This window comes from Neolamprologus brichardi, chromosome 17 (genome assembly GCF_056152115.1).
Source record: "Neolamprologus brichardi isolate AB-2024 chromosome 17, ASM5615211v1, whole genome shotgun sequence".
In the NCBI taxonomy this organism is placed as follows: Eukaryota; Metazoa; Chordata; class Actinopteri; order Cichliformes; family Cichlidae; genus Neolamprologus; species Neolamprologus brichardi.
In genome coordinates, this window is record NC_142120.1 from 23,677,951 (window position 1) to 23,698,622 (window position 20,672).

At 37.6% G+C, this 20,672-nt stretch overlaps 1 protein-coding gene across 8 annotated transcripts in view; it reads left to right on the forward strand.

The window, feature by feature from the left end:
• The window catches only part of LOC102791069 (epidermal growth factor receptor substrate 15-like 1), a 53,474-nt gene extending 33,043 nt beyond the window's left edge, over window positions 1–20,431 (forward strand). For 5 of the 8 annotated variants that reach the window (XM_087830881.1, XM_087830884.1, XM_087830882.1 and 2 more), the window contains 3 exons: window positions 1,926–2,019; window positions 5,054–5,262; window positions 14,450–20,431. In XM_087830881.1, coding sequence (XP_087687007.1) covers window positions 1,926–2,019; window positions 5,054–5,262; window positions 14,450–14,596 — 450 coding nt within the window. In that variant the 3' untranslated portion in view covers window positions 14,597–20,431. Of the gene's footprint in view, window positions 1–1,925; window positions 2,020–5,053; window positions 5,846–11,009; window positions 11,027–14,449 lie in introns of those variants that run through there. The other 3 variants (XM_087830886.1, XM_087830883.1, XM_087830888.1) reach the window with 3 other exon arrangements.
• Window positions 20,432–20,672: the final 241 nt, after the last annotated feature.

A 20,672-nucleotide genomic window follows, 5' to 3' on the forward strand; every position in this document is an offset into this window, starting at 1 on the left:
ACACGAAGGTTAATTATTCCACAGTTTCCATTACATTTACATTACACATGCTTCCCTTAGGCAGTATCATCAGAAGGCATACATACACATACATACATTTTCACTGCTATGCAGATCTATCCATGATGCCAGATAACATACATCAATTGGTTAAACTGCAGGAATGTCTTAAAGGCATAAAGACCTGGATGACCTTTAATTTTCTGCTTTTTAATTTACTATAAAAACTGAGGTTATTGTACTCGGCCCTGAAAATCTTAGAAATATGGTATCTAACCAGATTCTTACTGTGAATGGCCTTACCTTGGCCTTCAGTAACACTGTGAGGAATCTTGCAGTCATATTTGCACATGTTAAACAAATGTGTAAAGTTTCTGCTTCCTTCCATTTGCACAATATCTCTAAAATTAGAAACATCTTGTCTTACACACGCACACTTGACTCTGAGAAACTAGTTAAATAATCCACCCCCATCTTTTCTTGATGACTTTTTTGGAACCCTATCACCCTATTAGAGGACTTTGCTGTCAGATTATGGGCTTTCTTGTGGTTCATAAAATGTGTAAAAATACAATGGGAGGCAAAGGTTTTAGCGTTCAGGCTCCTCTTCTGTGGAACCAGCTTCCAGTTTGGATTCAGGAAACAGACAACCTCTTAAAGCTTAAAACTTTTGTTTTCGATAAAGCATATAACTAGAGCTGGATCAGGTGACCCTGAATCCTTCCTTAGTTATGCTGCAACATACACCTCTCTGAACTTAATTACTATTGTTTATTTATCGCTGGCTCTCTTCCACAGCGTGTTTTTGTCCTGTCTTCCTGCCCTAACCCCATCGAGTCACAGCAGATGGTCATCCCCCCTGAGCCTAGTTCTGCTGGTTTCTTCCTGTTAAAAGGGAGTTTTTCCTTCCCACTGTCGCCAAACAGCTTGCTCATAGAGGGTCATATGATTGTTGTGGTTTTTCTCTTTTTTTTTTATATTATTGTAGGGTCTTTACAATATAAAGCACCTTATATGAATAAAACTGATTTGAAATTGAATTTAAATGAGCTATCTCTCATTCCTTTATATTTTCTTCCAGACTTTGTTTTATCTCTTTAAGTGGTTTTAGCAATAGTTTTCCAGGCTTTTTGAAGCCTTAAACTATTTCTTTTCTTTTTATTTAGTTTTCCCCTTATTTTCAGTCGAGTTTCAGTCTTGTACCTGATGAATTTCAGAGGAGTGTTTCCTCTGTAGGTCAGTGTTATGTGTTAAGCCACATAACACTGACCCACGAATCATTCAAGTTTAAGAATGGCACCTAACTCAACACATAACACTTGGAAATGGTTTTGTCAGCATGTTATTAGCAGCCTGTCACAAAAACACACCATTTGTTCCAAGTTCTTTAGCTTAATTGATGACGAATCCCAACGATTCAACAGTTTTACTTGTATAAAATAGTATTTTTGCACTGATAAGACTATTCCCAAATCTTGCCATAGCTTGGCTTTAGGGAACTGGAAAAGTGGAGGACAAAACAAGTGGCTGGTCAAAAAAAAAGATACTGGTCAGAAGTTGACCAGTATCTGAAACTCATGTCCTTAGGAAATACGAAGGAAACTAACAAATACATGTCATGAGACCTGAGAAATGCATCTGGCCCTTCAGTTGACCCATTGCTGAAGCCTCATCAGCGTTGGTTCAAGCCTTTGCACAGTAATGTATTTCACTTGCTGGGCCCACTTCCTCATTTTAGGTTTGACAGCGTTTTAGTAGGTATGCTTGACATGAATTGAGCTGCGGTTTGGGGAAGGCATCGAAGGGGACTGGCGACGGCTCCCGGGCCTGGCAGATCCCCGTGTACTCAATAGGAGTGAAGAAGTTAAAGAGTATTGATGATACTGTTTCAAAATGACACATTCCTTTTCTCAAAATTTTTCCAGCCAGTGTTTGTGGATGATCCATTCAGCAGGAAGAATGACATGCCGGCTCTGCCTCCAAAGAAAAGTGTTCCCCCAAGGCCCAAGCCACCCAGTGGTGAGTGTCACACTGTGTAGGCTTTTGAGGTGGCCTAGAAAGGTGCCAGAATTATACAAGAATACTGTTAATAGTATTATTTGCAGGTGTTTGACCTGAACTGTTTTCGTTTGGTAAAGAAAATTTTAATCTTTTAGTGAAGACTAACAAAAATGTCTGTGAGAATCTACTGTGGTGAGTGAGGCTGAACACCAAAAAGGAAGTGGGACTTTAGCTTCTATATCTCAAATCAGCATAAATTTGGGGTTTTACTAAGTGTGATTTCCGCATCACTGCCATGCCCGTAATTACATCTCTCCATAACTTTACAAGCATTGTATTTTTAAAGCCACACTAAACACATTTTATCCATCCGTTTGTCTAGTTATCAACATCAGGCATGATTTCAAATCGTGCTTTCTTTCACACATAAAAAGACAGTGAAGAAATAAAAACAATCCTCCTTAAAATCAAAGATGACCAAAGAGAACAAGTACAATTTAGCCTACGTTTCCATATAACATTGCTTTTGAGAGGAAAATTTAAACAGATTTCAGGTAAGTATAATTTAAAGAAAAATATTGCTTTCAAACGAAAGAGGAGACAGAACAAATTCAGTTTCCAATATGGATCAGGCAGTGACACTGATGAAGCCATTTAGAAAGAGTAGCTTAAACTATTAAAAATAAAATGAAATCTAATGAATTGTGTTTATATAATATGAAATGGTAACACAGTTTAATACAGAAACAGCAGTTAGGGCTATTTATTATGAGGAATGGCAGATAGTAAATAAACAATACATGAAGCTAAAAAGATTTAAAAAAAACCAAAACAAACTCACTCCAGTATTCATGAAAAAAATGCATTTATTGATCCATTTCTTATTTTTGACACCTTAATCTACTGTCTTGTGTTTTTGTGTAGATTTTATCCTTGCTTACAAATTGGTGCTTTGTTGTTTGTGTGCATGAACAAGGTGATGTCGTAAGAGACATGATGTGTGGTTTGGTTGGCCTGTTGTTTGCAGACACACCCTGACATACTTCCTCTCTCTTTCCTTGATGTGTTTGTACGCGAGTATTTATGTGTGGGTGAGTTGTTCAGAGAAGGGCATTCTTTAGACTGCAAGCTGTGTGCAGTAGCAAAGCAGCAAAACTTTTTTGCAATTTAAGAAGTTAACAATATTAATTAATATTATGAACTTCTTAAACAATATCTTTAAATATTTAATTAATGGTCTTTACGTTTTCTACCTTATCCTAAACCTAACCCGTCTTCACACCTGTTTATTCTCTGTTATTTTCATTGCTTAATGAAGTGTAAACTATATAACCGAGGGCAGATTTGTGTGTCTGTCTTTTACTGTGTTGTTTTTGGTTCATTAAATGCTGCATGTTGCATGTACAATCTTCTGGTAAACATTGAAATTAGATGTGAAAAGTGTAGCAAAATATTTTAAAACAGGGTGGAGCTCATAATTGTGGTTTCTCAAGTGTGTGTGTGTGTGTGTGTGTGTGTGTGTGTGTGTGTGTGTGTGTGTGTGTGTGTGTGTGTGTGTGTGCGCGTGTGCGTGCGTCCATGTATACAGTTTATCGAAAGAGGAATAACTGATCGCCGGGCGTGCACTTTTGCTCAGTGTTGAGTGTGAAATGAACTCACCATTACCCAGATTACTGCTCAGGGGTTATCTGGGTAATGGGACTAAAGGTATATGTGTGTGATGTGTGGCGCATGTGGTTTAGCACCTCCACAGCAAGTAAACGAAGTCTTAATGTTCCCAGGATCCCCTGTCCACCCCAAGTTCCACTCCTTGCTGCTACTAGCATTTTCGTTTGTTTTTGTGGTTGCTCATGTGGTTTAGCGTTACTGCGTTATTGAGACTGATTAACTGCCATTTTAAATGAAGATTGTGTTAAGTGTTGGATTGTTTAGTCCTTGTGGACAACAGAGCATTTTTTATTCTGGAAGTCAAAACTTATACTGAATAGTCAGTGCAAGGATCCTAGTATGCAACGAATTTAAAGTTAAGAAAACAGATATATTTAGTCTGAATGATTTATGTAGAAGTGAAACAACTAATAAGTTAACATAATTAAATATGGAATAATTTCAATAAAAAGAATTGCTTTCTGTTTTCAAGTAAAAATGTGTGTGAGAATGTTTTTAGTTACTCTCCCGGCGTCATTATTATGATGTTTTACAGAACTAAGTTAACAAGAAACGAATCATCCCTAGTGTTAAATGTATAGTTTAACAGCTTTGAATATGCATACTCTATGAACATGGGCACTGGTCTGTTCATCTAGGTGGTAAATTGGGGAACCAGCATTGGGTAACATGGGTAGAAAGCAAACCAAGTGATTTACTAGGAAACCGTTGAAAATCGTTTTGTGGGTTATAGGTCACTACTTTTGGTTTTTGTCTACTGGGTGTGGTCCTTTGCTCGTGTTTTTTCCTATGACAGCTGTTTTCATGTGTTTCCGTTCTCTTGAGAATGTAGTACTGTTAACGGTTTGCACTGGGACCTGATTTGAATTGTATAGTGTGCTGTGTGTGGATGTGAAACTTGTGTGGCTTTCAAAGCTGGCAGGTAACTTTGAGGTGACACTGGAGGTTAAGCAGGTCATGAGAAGAACTATGTGAACCAGGTCTTAATATGCATGGTTTTATGAAAAGCACACAAAATCAGATCTTTTGTTGTCAGCATAGTTGTTTGTGATCTGACCTTGGCCATTTTTATGAGTCATGACATCTCTCAGGTTTCACTGAACCTGTATACCTAGTTAATTTATATCTTTCACTTTGACATCTTTTTAATAGTCCTTAGGTAAATGCTTGTCTAAATGATACTTTCTTGTAGTTCTTCAAAATTTTATCACATGACAAAGTTATATCAGCGCAATGATCCTGTTGCTTGTATCAGTTTTTAGTCAGCAAGCTTTTGTTGTGGTTTAAAATCAAAACTAAAACTTGATGTTGATGGTGAAATAACCTGTAAAGGAAAACTCTTCTCTTTATGATATTTACCTCCTTTATTCTTTTATGTCTTCAGGTAAGACCACACCAGTGAACATGACTGGTTCATCTGACTCTTCCAAACCCTGTGATCCTTTCAAACCATTCAGTGGCGAGGTCATTGACCCTTTTCAGAGTAAAAAGGGCCTGGGAGACCCATTCAGCGGCAAAGACCCTTTTGTCTCATCCTCAGCATCAAGTAAACCCACTAAAGGCTCTACTTTGGGTTTTACAGACTTCAATTCTGTAAGTTGAGATGAGTGATACTGTTTAACTGTCAGTGTGCACAACAGGTGTCACAGCTCAGTGGACAGAGCCACACTACCACAATTACAAGGTTTCATTTTACTGCAATGGAAGGATCCTGATGAAGACTACTACTACTAAAAGTGCTGTTGAAGCACAAGACTTAGCAGAGTGTACAGTAATTTAGAATCCCAATGAGACAAAAACCCGTCATCCTTTGGGTGTGTATGGTTGTCACTGTGTCCTCTGTTTCTCAGGACCAATTAAACAGCAGCTTTAAAGCAATTCAGCACAGCTGTTGTTCGTTCGCCATATGAACAACACCCCCATAGCCTTTCACCCCATGTTTCATTCTTCATATGGATGGACTTTATAGCTTTCATGACTGACAGTGTGTTAGGTGTTCAAAAAAAAGCTGGTAACAAAATTTAGAGCTGCTTATCAGGAGCTGTAGATGATGTTGACACTATGGACATACAAAATGAAATAAAGAAATTAATTTCTCTTTCATACAGAAATCTTCTCTCTATATGTATAACATATACATCTAAAGCAAATACATAAATAAACAAAGCCAGCATTATCCTCTTTCATCTGGCACTCTTATTATTATTCGTCAGATCTATTATTAACTATATTACTATAGTTACTTACATCTCACGGCTTTAAAAAAACATCCACAAGTTATACCTCCGTAAAAGTTATATCTATATGCCTTACAGGCTTAATGTAAGCATCAAAATGACCTTAGCATTGTCCTCTGTGATCCATTGTTATTCTTCTTATGATAGGAATTACAGTTCTCTCATAAATGCCACTTAAGCACAGACTCTTTAACCACCTCACAGCTCCCAAATTGTGGCTGAAAATCTTAAGAGCATGCTGTCTTTACACTGTTACCACATTCATATAGTACAGTATGCACACATATAAATTGCTGCCACTCATGGTGAAAGAATTTTTTCGAATATTGTAATTAATAGTTGTACCAACAGATAATAAAAGAAGTGTTCTTGCTGCTGAAAGTTAAAGCTGTGATAACACTATATAATATGACCTGTGACTAATGGTGAAGTTTCCCTGTAATTAAATAGAATTTAATAATATTTACTTACAAGTACTTAAAGGGAGGGACACTAGAATAAGAGGGTAAAAAGTCATGTTTTAAATTAAACAACGGAACGATTAAACTATTAATATATATACTATAGATGGATGGATGGATACCCATCTTATATATTTCACAATGCGCCCGATATTTCTTGCAACCTTCAGAAGCCAGTTTGTCTGATTGCTCTTTGGGCAGCCTGTTAGAATTTATTGGATTCTGACAATCAGACTGGTGGTAGCATTACATTTTGATTTGGTTGTGTGGCTCAGCAGGTCATTTGCTAATCAGAAGGTTGGTGGTGGTCCAGTCCACATGCCAGAGTGTCCTTGGGAAAGATATTGAACCCCAAGTTGCTCCTGATGCGTTCATCGGAGTGTAAATGCTAGAAAGCAAGTCTCAGACAAACGTCCTTGTATGAATGTATGTGTGAATGAGACGTGTTGTATCAAGCACTTTGAGTGCTCAAGAGTAAGGTAAAAGTGCTATATACAAACCAGACCTTTATTATTATTATTCAATAGTGGTATTATTCTGATTCTGATGATCATTATTTTTATTATCCTACCCTCTGCTAAAGTTCTGAAGCATAACTTGTCACATAGCTTTGCGAAACCCCTACAGAAGTTATATCAAAATGTAAATGCATAAAATATTAATCAAAACAAAGCTAGTTTTGTCCTCTTTCATCCACTTTTATTGTGTTAAGATTTACGGGTCTCTCATAAATGCCACCAAAGCATTACCTGCTGGTGCAAACAGTCTGTACAGCTGTCTGGTGATGTCACCCTTTCTCTCTCTCACTTGGGACATGGGGACAGACACATATACAGTACCATATAAGTCTTCTGATTTAAAGGTTTGTCTTTATATTCATGACTATTTACATTGTAGATTCACACTGAAGCCATCAAAACTATGAATGAACACATATGGAATTATGTAGTAAATAAAAAAAGTGTGAAATAACTCGAAACTTGTTTTATATTTGAGATTCTTCAAAATAGCTACCCTTTGCTTTGATTACTGCTTTTCACACTCTTGGCATTTTCTCGATGAGCTTCATGACGAAGTCACCTGAAATGGTTTTCCAACAGTCTTGAAGGAGCTCACAGACATGCTGAGCACTTGTTGGCCCTTTGGCCTTCACTGCGGTCAATCTCATCCTAAACTATCTCAATTGGGTTTGGGTCAGGTGACTGTGGAGGCAAGGCTATCTGGTGCAGCACTCCATCATGCTCCTTCTTGGTCAAATAGACCTAACACCGCCTGGAGATGTGTGTGGGGTCATTTTCCTGTTGAAAAATAAATGATGGTCCAACTAAACGCAAACTGGTTGGGATGGTATGTTGCTGCAGGATGCTGTGGTAGCCATACTGGTTCAATGTGGCTTCAGTTTTGAATAACCCCCAAGAGTGTCACCAGCAATTTACCAATTTTCCCGACTGACTGACCTTCAGTTCTTGAAGTAATGATAGACTCTTGTTTCTCTTTACTTAGCTGAATGGTTCTTGCCATAATATGTATTCTAACAGTGATCAAATAGGGCTGACAGCTGTGATGATTTTCTCCACTTTCCTCACCACTCCACTCGCAGTTCTCCAGCCTCTACACCACACAGAGATGCAGCTAGTCAAAATGCTTTCTATGGTACTACTGTAGAATGTAGTTAACATGGGTAGGGGCGGGTGAGCACTTCTTAACCTTTAAGAAAGCTAAGTTAGGGTAACTTATTCATTGTGAGCACACTGAATTCTGAGCTCCACTGGAATGACTGAACTTCTTACCCTCTCTAAGGGAGAGGCCAACAACCTTTCTGGAAAAGATTATTTCTGCCACATGTATCATCACTTATAACCACAGGTTAGAAAAGGGACATAGAGAGCTAAATTGAGAGTTTCACTTTCATGATCAGCTCTCTCTTCACCACGAAGAACTGACCTTAACCCAGGTTCACAAAACACATGCAGACTTGGGCCAAACTCGCAAACGCAAATATCCCTGAGATGATAAAGAGACTAACAAATGAACTTTCCCTTCCACTACTCTGGCATAGACCTTACCAGGAAGGTTGAGGATTGTGATGCCTTTGTAGTTGGAACACACCCTACGCTTACCCTTCTGAAAGATTGGAACCACCACCCCAGTCTGCTAATCCAGAGTTACTGCCTTGGATCACCAAGCAGTGTTGCAGAAGCGTGTCAACCAATACAGTCCTTTCACATCCAGAGCCTTTAGGAAATCAGGTCAACTGAACTTGTCCCATACCAAAGTTTTTCCTGCCCGGGTTGCAGCTGTCACCGGAGTTCCACATGCTATCCAAGCCCAATAGGACTCCTCCTTCAGCTTGATGGCTCCTTTCACCACCATGGAGGTGCAAAACATTGTCCATTTGGACTCAATGTCCCCAGTTTCTCTGGAATCCGGAAGTTCTGCCGCAAGTGGTTGTTGAAGTTCTCCTCTTCAGCAACCTCCTATTGGTGTGGGAGTATGCAAGGGAATCAAGAAAACTAGAGGATTATAGAAACCAACTCCACTTTAACCTAACCAAATCAGCATGTCAAGTATAAGAATAACAGCGATGTCAGCTTGAGAATACCCTTGTTTTACATTGATGTTACACTTCTTCTATTAATTGTATCTTGTAAAGCCAGGCTTATTGTGGTCTGAGTCCAGAAGAGTCTAGACATGAGACTTGCTAAATCCCCCCAAAATTTGCGGTTTTTCAAAACTGTGAGTTTTTCCTTATAAACCTTTGTTTGCCACTGTTGGAAGCCATCAAAGGAATCCTTAATAGCCCTCATTTTTGTTGGAAAAGATCTAAATTCTAATAAAAAGAACTAAAGTGTAATTACAGAACAGCTATTTATGTCTGTATCTAAGTATCTCAAAAGCCCACTTTAACTGTACCAAATAATCAAAGCCTTTAAATTTACCCCACCCTCTGTAATGGCACTACATAAACTGGCTTTAGAAATTACAGTTTGGTATTGACACTGTAAGGCTTGCAGAACTGCACTGCAGAGAGTCTAATTTTCATGTTGTGCAGGAAAGGGTGTCAGCACTTTGTGTGGTTTTTTTGTTTTGGCAGGAAGAATATCATAGGTGTTTTCAGGGTTTACCAAGACATTCACAGAGGCAAATGGGTTATATCAGTTGTGGTAGATCTGTTTTGTCATAAGTGTTACTCTGAATTAATTGAGTCACTGAGACTAGAACAACAAACACAAACCTGTTGTGATCTTGGAACGGGTTACCAATCCACGGCGAGGCAAGAGACAAACGTTCACTCTCATGCTTGGATCCATTTTTAAATCCCCAGATAACCTAACACATTTTATTCTATTTTAAGCCTGGGAATTTTCTGTCAGATTGGTTGACAACTCAGTTCAAATTTTCTGTTAGAATTATCTATTGAACACGAGACACCACAGTATCACTACTCAACTATCAGCTCTTGAGTCTGTCTGCCCTGCACGCTCTTGATGTTTGCTGCTATGTTTACCACCTTTGTTAAACTACTTTGTTTTCAGTAGTTGATAAGTGTTTTATATTAACTGCTTATTCTTGTAATGCATGTCTTTGTCTTCCGTTACTGTTTTAGGTATTCTCATTATTCTCATGCATCTACTTCCATGTCTATCTTCAACTTGACACTGCAGCTAAGAACAGTGTCTCATGATCTGTCAATGCAACCTAACCTACATTCACAGCTTTACTCGTTAAATTGTAGATTAATACTTCGCTTTTCTTAAGACACATGTCTCCTGAAAAAAAAAACCAGCTCATATAAAATGTTTACAGAAAAAGTATTTGTAAAGTATTTGGTGTTTGGCCATCCAGACATTATTTGAACCAAGATGTACCATTATAAATTTGAATGGTTCTTGGATCTAATATTGGTATAACTACTATACTACTAAATGTACTACAGACAACACTTTTATTCCAGCCCTCTGGTAAGGGGACCTTTACATAAAGGTATGTTAGCTTTTAGACTGTTCTACTTGATTTACAACATTTATTTCCACTTTTCCAAAATCAGGCAACTGCAGCACCAACACAAAGAAAGACCTGTACTTCCTTCTTAAATTAAAAATAGTTTTTTAAAAAAGTCATCTACTAAAGGCATAGCACACTTTGCTTTTAGTAGATGACTGTTATATCTGCCAAAACTCATCATTTACATTGTGTTTAAAATACTCAGATTTGTCATCTACTTTCTCTCATTCTCTGCATGTCACATCTTTTTCTTGTAGAGGTCTTGTTAAGCTTTGCTTACTCTTTGTGTTACACATTCCTGCTTGAAGGGATTCACTGGCCTTCTGTTTCTTCACGGTCCATCTTTCTTAGTTTTTTACTTTAGCGTCAATACCTTTTATCAGTTTAGAAATTACTGATTTTATATGATTTTTTTATAAACTGTCTAGTATCCTAATGCTAGTAGAATCACTTGATCTAAAAATTAATTACTAACAAATTGCTAAAAATAGTTTTTCAAAATGGACTGCACAGAAACTTGGCCAGTATCCATTTACATTGTCTGTTTGCTGTTGTGTGGTGTAACCAGCTTAGATCCATTGAAGTCAGGTGTTTTTGGTTATTAACTTCTCTGTTCTATAATCCAACTCTCTAACAGGACCTGACAAAGTCAAGGTAAGAAACACTATTACATTCATAAAATGATCATTAGGGAAGTGTTATCGAAAATGTTGTTGAATATTTGTTGAAGAGTAAGACAAGGATTTCAGATGTACAGTAATAGCAAGAGCTTTAGTTGCTAAACTAAAATGAATGATGTGTCAAAAAATACAGAAACTGTTTTTAATTTATTATATGAAAAGTGTTGTATACATATATCAAAGGGCAGAGAGTCTTCTACTTTTAAAGGTTATTGTAGACCCTGCAAGCAGATTTTTAAAATGGTATCACTAGGTAAAGGTTTGGACACATATGCTAGTTTGTATTCCTTTGTATTTTCTTCAATCTGCATGTCAAAATATTCTACACCATCTCAACTGGGTTTATTCTTGACATCAGATCATCTGATGGTCAAACATTCAAGGCTAATCAACTTTATTTTGACTAGACAAGACTACAATGAAAATTCTCTCATCTGGAATCATCAAATCAAAGTTGAGATTTTTACTCCTCTAAAGTTCCACTTATTTCTTCTTCTCCTTCTTGATTTATTTCACTATTGTTTCTTTACAGTAGTTTAACCAGAAAGACCAAATTTGCACATTTTGCGTTCAATACTTGATGTTAAGATGTACCTCTGTAAAATCTTAGTTTCTGAAAATGGTAACTGAGAAGCTTCTCCTCAGCAGCAAATGGTTTTAATCTGAAGTGGTTGGAGTGGTTCAAATGTTCCTCCATCCAAGTGTTTGCATCTTTCTGCATCCAAGTGCTAATACATGTCAGTTCTACTAAACCAGGGGTCGGCAACCTGCGGCTCCGGAGCCGCATGCAGCTCTTTAGTCCTTATAGTGCGGCTCTGCGTGGTTTGGGAATATAAATTAGAAGAATTTAGCTGAAGTGTATTTTATTTATGTTAGTTCTTTTTTAACTTGTAGTTCTAAATTGGAAGATTATTGTGATATTGAAATATAAAACTAAAATGTATATTATATTATATATATATATATATATATATATATATATATATATATAAAATGTTTTCTATTGCGCTCAAAATAAGCGTCACACTTGCGGAAGCCGGTGTATCCGCCGAAACGCCGTGCCTTTATCGAGACTTTCAACCCCAGGTAGGCCAATTATGGACCTTCAGATCCACATTATGTCAGCAGCTATTCTCCACCGTGAACTATGTTAAAAACGAACACCGCTCACACCTCACAGATGACAGCTTACAGTCCTGCATAAAGATGAAAGTGACTTTGTACAGCCCCGATTTGCAGACGCTGTGCGCAGAGGTTCAGGAGCAGAAGTCCCATTGTAAACATACCTCGGCAGACCCGACACTGTTTGCATGAACATGCTTTTCAGCATCTACCACTTTTCACACACGGCTGCTGTACGCATACAGCCGGCTGCAGCTTTTCAGCTCACAGCCCGACCCACACCAACACAACAGCACAGATAGCACAGACGTTAAGGCGGCGAGGCGTGATTGCGGGTGCCGCTCAGGTGCGTCCGCCTCCCCTGCAGCGGCGCTGCAGACCACGCCCCGCCACACACATTAACCAGGTAAAATACATATTTAGGCAGAATTTTGCAAATATCTATTTTTCATCTTTTAGCAGCATAGTGCTTTTTTGCCAATTATTTTTTAAAAGTCAGGTCAAGGCTCCAAAAGCACAAAGGCGATATGAGGGTGGCGGCTCACAACAATTTTTGTTTGCTGGATCATTTTAGTTCAGCTGGGCGTCTTTCCTTTTGTTATATTTCTTTTATGAGTTCAAAATGTGTTAATTACATAAATAAAATGTAATTTTCTCTGTAGCACTTCAAGGATTTCATAAGCAACACGCCTTAGTTGTTCACACAAAGCATAAAGGTAAAAAAACAATATATACAGTGTTATCTTCATTTTAGATTTCAAAAAGTATTTGAGGCTCCCAGTGTTTTCTTTTGCATGGAAACCGGGTCCAAATGGCTCTTTGGATGTGAAAGGTTGCTGACCCCTGTACTAAACCAACCGAAGGTGCAATATCCAATCAGTATCCATCAGTATCCTGTTTTCAATCTGACAGTGGTTCTAAATTACCTCTAATTTTTGATATGTTTGATAATTGACTTTTGTTACTGTTCAAGTTGGAAACTCTTCAAACTTAAACACTGGACACATGTCTAAGTATGTGGATGGACAAATTTGTGTTCTTTTGGCCACAGCTTACGTCTTCTCTGATCTTGTTATGTGGAAAAGGAATTATTTCAAAAACAAGGACTTATTGTGCAAAAGTCTTGAGCCATGTCTCATTTCTATATCTTTTGCTTTCAAGGAGCAACACTTTTTAAAGTGGTCTTGAGCAAGTTATTGGGTTACTCAGACCCTCTTGAATGTCTTTCAAACTTTTTCTTTGGACATTGGCTGCTTTTTCACTCATTTTCAATTTTTTACTAGCAGCCTATCAGACAACACAGTTTGACAGAAATAAATTATCTTTTTGACACCAACAAGATGCTATTAGTGGAAAATTTGGCATATCTTCACATTGTGCGCAGAGAATTTGAGGAGACTAGACAAACAGACAACTATATAAGAAGTGGCAGGCCTATACACTGTCTACGGCAGATGAATAGTATCTGAAAATCAAGTCCTTAAAAAATTGAGAAAGAAACACAGGACCTGATGGCTACATCTGGCTCTTCAGTTCATCCATTCACTGAAGCCTCATCAAGAATCTTCTCAGTGAAGGGGGCTGTCTAGGAGCCCTTAAGGAGAACAGGGATAAAAGTATGATGTATGATAAATTGCACAAGAAATGGACTGAAAATCAGTGGCAACGGTGTGTGATGGACTGATTAATCTAGATCTGAAATTTTTAGTCAAGTGGTTGCCAGTATGGGAGAAGGCGCTGTGAGCTTCTACAGCTATCTGCAAAACCACCAGATTTTGATCCACAATGAAATGCCATCTGGAAAGCAACTGATTGGCGACAGCTAGTTTTTTCGCCATGACAATTAACACACACACTGTCCCACACACAAAACAATCAATGCTGTCAGTCACTTATTGGCCTCCCCAGAGTCTGGAACTCAGCATTATTAAAGCAGTTTGGCATCCACATTTCAGAGCTTTGAGAGCTTTGAAAGCTTTAAGAACTATTCTTTAAGACTACTTGAAGAAATGACAAGAAAGGTGCCTAAGAGAGTTCAGACTGTATTGAAGAATAAAGGTGTTCATACCAAATATTAACTTTCAAGCTGGTTAGAACTGTACAAACTGTTTTTGACTTATATACTGTAGTAAGTTTCCACATTTCAATAAATCTCTTCATCTGTTTTCCATTTTCTTTGCAAAATATAAAGAAATGAAAGACTGCACAGGACTTTTGCACAATACTGCAAATCTCAACGCTCTCTCTCGCACTCTCTCTATCTTTCTCTTTGCAGTTTGGAAACGAGGCTCAGCAGTTAGAATGGGCTAAACGTGAAAGCGAGCGTGCAGAACGTGAGCGGCTGAAGAGACTCAGACAGCAGGAACAGGAGGACCTGGAACTGGCCATTGCCCTCAGTAAAGCAGAGATGTCCAATGCATGACCTGGAGGTCCCACTACATGTGAATACTTGTATAGCCATAGTGAGGCTAACCTGCAGACAAAGGTGACTGACTGAAATATTAAGACATGAAACGCATCACTGAACTAATTACTGCACACACACTCACACAGAACTCCACACTCAGTGACTTTATTGGATTGGAAGAAAACAAGAAACTTTCAGACAAGTTTGGATGATGGCCCTGCAAACAGAAAAAAAAAACAGTAAAATAGAATCGTGGGTTGCAAAACATCATTGAAAAACGGGTGCTGACATGAAGAAAAGGGGAACTGAAATATAAAGACGTGGAAAGAAAGCTGCTTGGTAGAAAGAGTGTACAGGCCCCATAGTAGCTACACGGTAATGTTGTTTTACCGATTAGGGAGACTAGCTAATCGCTGCACGACAGTTTGTATCATGTCATGTTTCTTTGTTTTGTTTTTTAAGCTACACTCACCATATGGAAACAAACCTTGCTGTCATTAATAGACGAGCAGATGACCTTTTCTTTTGTTGTAACAATCAGCAGCAAAGAAATTGCCCCTGTAATTCTCAGAAGGGACTTGTAAATTGGTTGTATCATTTAGTTAATGAAATTACATGATGTAGTAAGTATGTCAGTTAATATTCAGTGCTAATGCATAGAATGAGGTTTAAATTCCTATTTGGTATAGAGAGGCTTATAGAAAGGACTGGATTCATTCAGTAATACTCATTAGGGGAGGGTTTAAAAAATCGATTTCCCCGATTCAAATCGATTTTTGTTTGAATAAAGCGATATCGTGTCATTAAATCCTGATTCGATTTTTAATTATTTTTAAGTATTTGGTCAGAAACGACAAAATCTCAGCTTAAAGCTCACAAAATGACTTCAACAACCACAAAACAGCAAATGAGAGCAGTTAAACGAATTCTGCGAAAAGACGTAAACACAAAGCGCGGATCGTTCACCCAAAGATCTGCGCACAGACACGCCGTCAGGTGCTGAAAGCAAACAGATTCTGAAGTCGCAGGTTTTGCCACTTTCCGACCAAAATTCACTGATAGGCAGCAAAAAAAGATCAAAACTACGCTTCACGTGTGAAAAACATCGTCGTGAATTCCCTCTTACTTTACAGTTTTGCTTCCACTGCGATAAAAATCACACTTCCTGCACGGCTCTCTCTCTCAGTCTATTTCAAGAACAGTTTCCAATCTGAAATCTGTTTTCTGCATTATGTACAGTTTTATGTACAGCGCTGTTTTTTTTTCTCTGTAACTTTGCTCTGCTTCACATCAGCAGCGTCAGGTAATGTTTATATGCAGATTCATGGTTTTCTTCTGTTTTTGTTCAACTGCAGAATATTTTTCAGGCGGTTGTCTGCTTTAAAAAGCCAGGCCAGGAAAATCTCCTTCATGCTTTTCTGTGTTTTATCCTCAGTTACTTTGACACAAAGTCACCTGCTGTGATGCTCAAACCTTTGATGTGTCAGCTTTTTATACATAGATATAAAAATATGGATATGTATTAATGAATGATCAGAACTATAATATTTCTGACTGTCCGAATCGAAACTGAATCGAATTGAATCGGGGATCAAATCTGGACCTTCTGAGTCAATCAATTATAGAAATGAGTGACAATAACCGGCCCTAATACTCATTAAATATTCTTTTAAGGCCAGACACTTACACTAACAAAGACTGAGATAAGAAGTGAAAAGATCGATATTAACAGTATTTTTAAACTGTATTTAACCACTTTGTTTCAAGCTAGACTAAAGTCAGTGCTTCATTTTTTCTCATGACTCCAGGTGAGCTTTTATCTCCAAATATCAGGATTTAGAAATTAAACACTTTAACCAGATAAAGATTCAGGCAATCTGGGATACCAAGAGCCTTATTATCCAATGGTTCCACTGTATAACAATTTTAACAGTAATACCTTCATGAAATATTCCTTCTGTGTACTACTGAAATTCAAAAGGCCTCAAGGAACCACAGACAATATTATCTTTTCAGGTGTGTGCGTTTAAATGGCTTCTCTTGTGAATTTGTCTTTCAGCCTCCAGTTTAAATGTGACATAATGTGAAAACCCACTTTACTTTGTGTTGTGCTTATTTATCATAAAGAAATAAATAATACAGAGCGGGGGAAAGAGACTCAGAATAGGGTTGTTTTTCTTTGGTACTCTTCTGCCTTGAGTCTGTAGCTTACATGTTTCTCTTTTTCAGTATTACGTTTGCCACCCGTCGCAGACGCTCCCTTCCTCTGGCTCATCATTTCAGTTTAAAAAAAATTATTTTAGCCTGGCAGTGTTTAAGGTAGAGTGTTTATTGGCTCTTATTCACATTATGGAAAATGAAGACATAAAAGTAACAGAAGCTGAGGGAAGCAGCATGCATTACATTGGTTTCCTCTAATGTGATAACTACCCAATGAATGAAAATAACTATGTCAGGATATCGACATATTCTTTGGAGTGAGAGTAACGTACTGTAAAAATATGTTTTCCGTTATCATGAGTGAGGTCATCGTGTAAAGAGTCCTCTGCACTGACCTGTAGAGCTTTCTTGCCGTCTCTGCGGTGTATATAGACAGAGCCTATGCCTCTTCTTGACAACTGTACTCTGATCACAGTGATGTGATATCATACCACATCCAGTAAATGAAATAAAAGATGAGGGAATTAATTTTTCATATTTCAACTAGTCTGTTTTTTATTGATTCTTTTTTAGAAACTGATGGTTTTAGCCTTGTTTTTAGTTGGTGACTACAGAACAGCAAACATAAGTTTCAGATAGATTTCTGACTGGCAGGAAACTGGATGTTGAAGAGTGCTAATTCTTATGTGACATAGTTTGATGTTCCATAACAACTCACTTTGTTTATTTTAGGAGTTGTCTCTTTACTTGAACTATGAACCAATGCTTAAGGGAGACAGAAATAAGTTGTTTCTAGAGTTTTGTTTTGTTTTTTATTTGGATTTTGTTTTTGTTTTTTTTACTGTCCAAAAAAAGCAGATTTCATTGAACTTAACTTCTGAGCTGTTAGTGCAAAGCAAAGCTTACTGATGTGATCTTTATACTGTAACATTGCACTGGATGCAATCTGATGGAACCTAAAAATGCTTCAGTCATTCTGAAATCACTTCAGATTTGTTGCAATTGAATGAAAATATAAACTCCTTCTAATAACAGAAAACACTGGCGTACATTCTGCTCAACTTGAAGTTTAATACATAAAAAAATGTACTGAAATGTTCAGGTTGCGTCAGATTTCAGTCCAAGACTGTGATGGGATGGTCCCAAATAAGAGCTGGCGGCGTGTAAAGGCTTTGTACTGAGTGATATGACAGAATGACCTCCAATAAGTGTTACACTTGCTTTTCCACTCATCACGTTGAAAAAAAATGCTGGTACTAATGTGGTTACTTTCATGATGCAACATTGAATATTTGTTTGTCTTTTTCTTCCCAGATGTCAGACATATTGAAACCGCTTTCCAGGGGGTCAGCATTATATAAATCCTTGTAATGTGAATTCACCAAAATAGGAGTGAAAAGTGAAGTTAAGGTTGATAATGCACCCCTGATTCTGCGAGTAAGAAGTGTAAACTGCCTCTCTCAGCTTTTCTTTGTTATGTTCACACATCAAGAGTGTTTCTTTTACTATAGCTGTTACTGAGCAGTGTCCTTAGTATGTGATAAACCTGCTTTCATCTACTTCTCAGTCATAAAACACATGTTGGCTTTTAAGTCTCTGCCATGAATAGAAGCCCCCTCGTGTCCGTCCGTTTTCTCAGTTTAAATAAAACTGTTCATGAGCTTCTACGCGCCAGCAGCTCGTCAGCTACACACTTGTTCTCACTGCATTATAAAAAGTTACAGTTAACTTAATTGCTATCGAGTAAAACGCTTATAGTGTGGTATACTAGAAGTTGAATAAAGAGCTATGTGTATTATCTAAAAGGTGCAGTATGTTCAATACCTTACTGCAGAATTATTTGCCCCTGTTTTTCACAGTGGCTAGTGGTGTTACTTTTGTTTGTTAACCAGATTTCTTTCATTCTTACAGCACATTGACATCAGATCAAGCATGTATTGCAACAGCAGTCACCTAACAACTCATCTATACTAGCTTGAGAAGCAATGTGATCCAAGCTTCTTGCTTGAGGCATCTCTAAACTTGTCAATGCTGATTGTGACATAATAGTCTGACTGCTTCATTAAGGTGATATCATAGCAAGAATGTTCATGTTTCAAGTCTCCTTTGAGCTGGCCCCTCACAGGTGGAGTTTGACTTTTCGGCTTCCTGCCACAGTTCAAAGACGTGGTTGGTTTGACTTCTACATATGCTGTGATTTTCACACAAATAGGCTTCATAACCTAACGTGCTGTATACCACTGAGGTCACAATGTGGGTGATTTGCATGTGGTACTGAGCCTGAAAGAAGTCTGTATAGATACAGCTAGAGGACTGAAGCTTTTGCTATTCTTCTTGTAACTATGTGGAACCCACACTGGCTTAAGTGCTATAGAAGTTTATTTTTCCCAGAACTAAAGAGAGTGTCCTTTGACTGAGTGTGTATGTGGATGGCTCAGCTGAATTTTGAAAGCAAAACGTGGACTCGTTCTGTATATTATAGGGCAGAGAGGTGCGTTATCTTTATAGCACAGCTGACATTCTGTGGCGGTGTATATACTTCAACAAGCTAGGATGTGATATTTTCACACAGTATAACTAGCAACATGTAGGAAACAGAGGGACCTGTGATTACGCCAACGCACTCCTTGAGAAGTAGGGTTGGACAGCAGTTCTGTGGGTTTGATTCTGACGTTCTGCACCAATGCTGAAAACAAAACTTGAAATATTTCAAAATTCAGAAATTAGGGTATGTGGTGAGATGGAACAACATGCATATTATCATTAGCACCAAGAACTAGCAGCACTCAATACTCGGTCCTTCTGTAAAAGACCGCATATGATGTGTGTCTGCAATCACCCCGTCTGCTGTGTACTGCTGTTAACAGACTGGTACCATTGTTCATACTGTATTTGTCATTAGATACCTCCATTGTGCAATAGATATGTTTCTTTTATTGTTGTTTTATGTATAGTCTGAAAGAAGTCTAATTTTTTATATGTTGTGTATGTTTTTAATATAATTATTTATGTATCCACAGCCAGCCACTCTTCTGACCTGATTTTCTTCCAAGCATCAAAAGCCTTTTATCGCAAATCCTTTTTTTTTTTTTTTTATTTTGAGGAAAAACAAGTAAACACAATGTTAATTACTAAATGTTATTAAAATATCAACAGTGTTAGCAGTTAAGAAATATCAGCTTATGATTGATGATAAGTGTCAAAATTACAGCTTAACAGTTTCTTTGTTTTAATGTTCATTTTATCAGAATGGTTCATGTTTTCTTGTAGTGTGAAACCACTGAATTCTGTCTTTGCTGGAATGCTGATGCTTAATATTAAGCAGGCAAAATGAATTCATTGTGTCATTCGTCATTTATTTGATTTCTTTTCTAACTCTTGTTGTTGTTGCTCTCTCTGCTATCGACAAATTATTCAGCGCTGTTTTTATAAAAATGCATACAGTGCGTGTACGTTCTCTGTAGTATCATGTCTGGTATATGTGTCCTAACAGCATAAACAAACGAACCAGTGAATTTTAGAGGAAAACATTTGGAACAACGGATAGAGAACAGAGGTTTACCTAGAAAAGTGAGGATCTATATGGTCTCTATATGGTCTGTACTGTTTACTAGAATAAACATTTCCATTAATGAATGCATGTTTGACTTGTCAACAGTTTTGTATGACTATTCGTAAAGCTTAATATAGTATTACACGTTTAGAAATCTTAAATTCTTAATTACATATTTAGGGACAAAGTGCCAAATGTAATTTATTGAATCCCTAAATTGCAATTCCATTAAGAAATAAAGTGATTTTAATCATTTTAGAAGCTATTAGAACTTAAAATCCATCCTTCAGCATTTTCAAAGTATTTTTTTTTTTTTATCCCAAACAATCTTTTCCAAACCAGACATCTGTAGCAGTATTCACAGTGCTTCACTTCTTC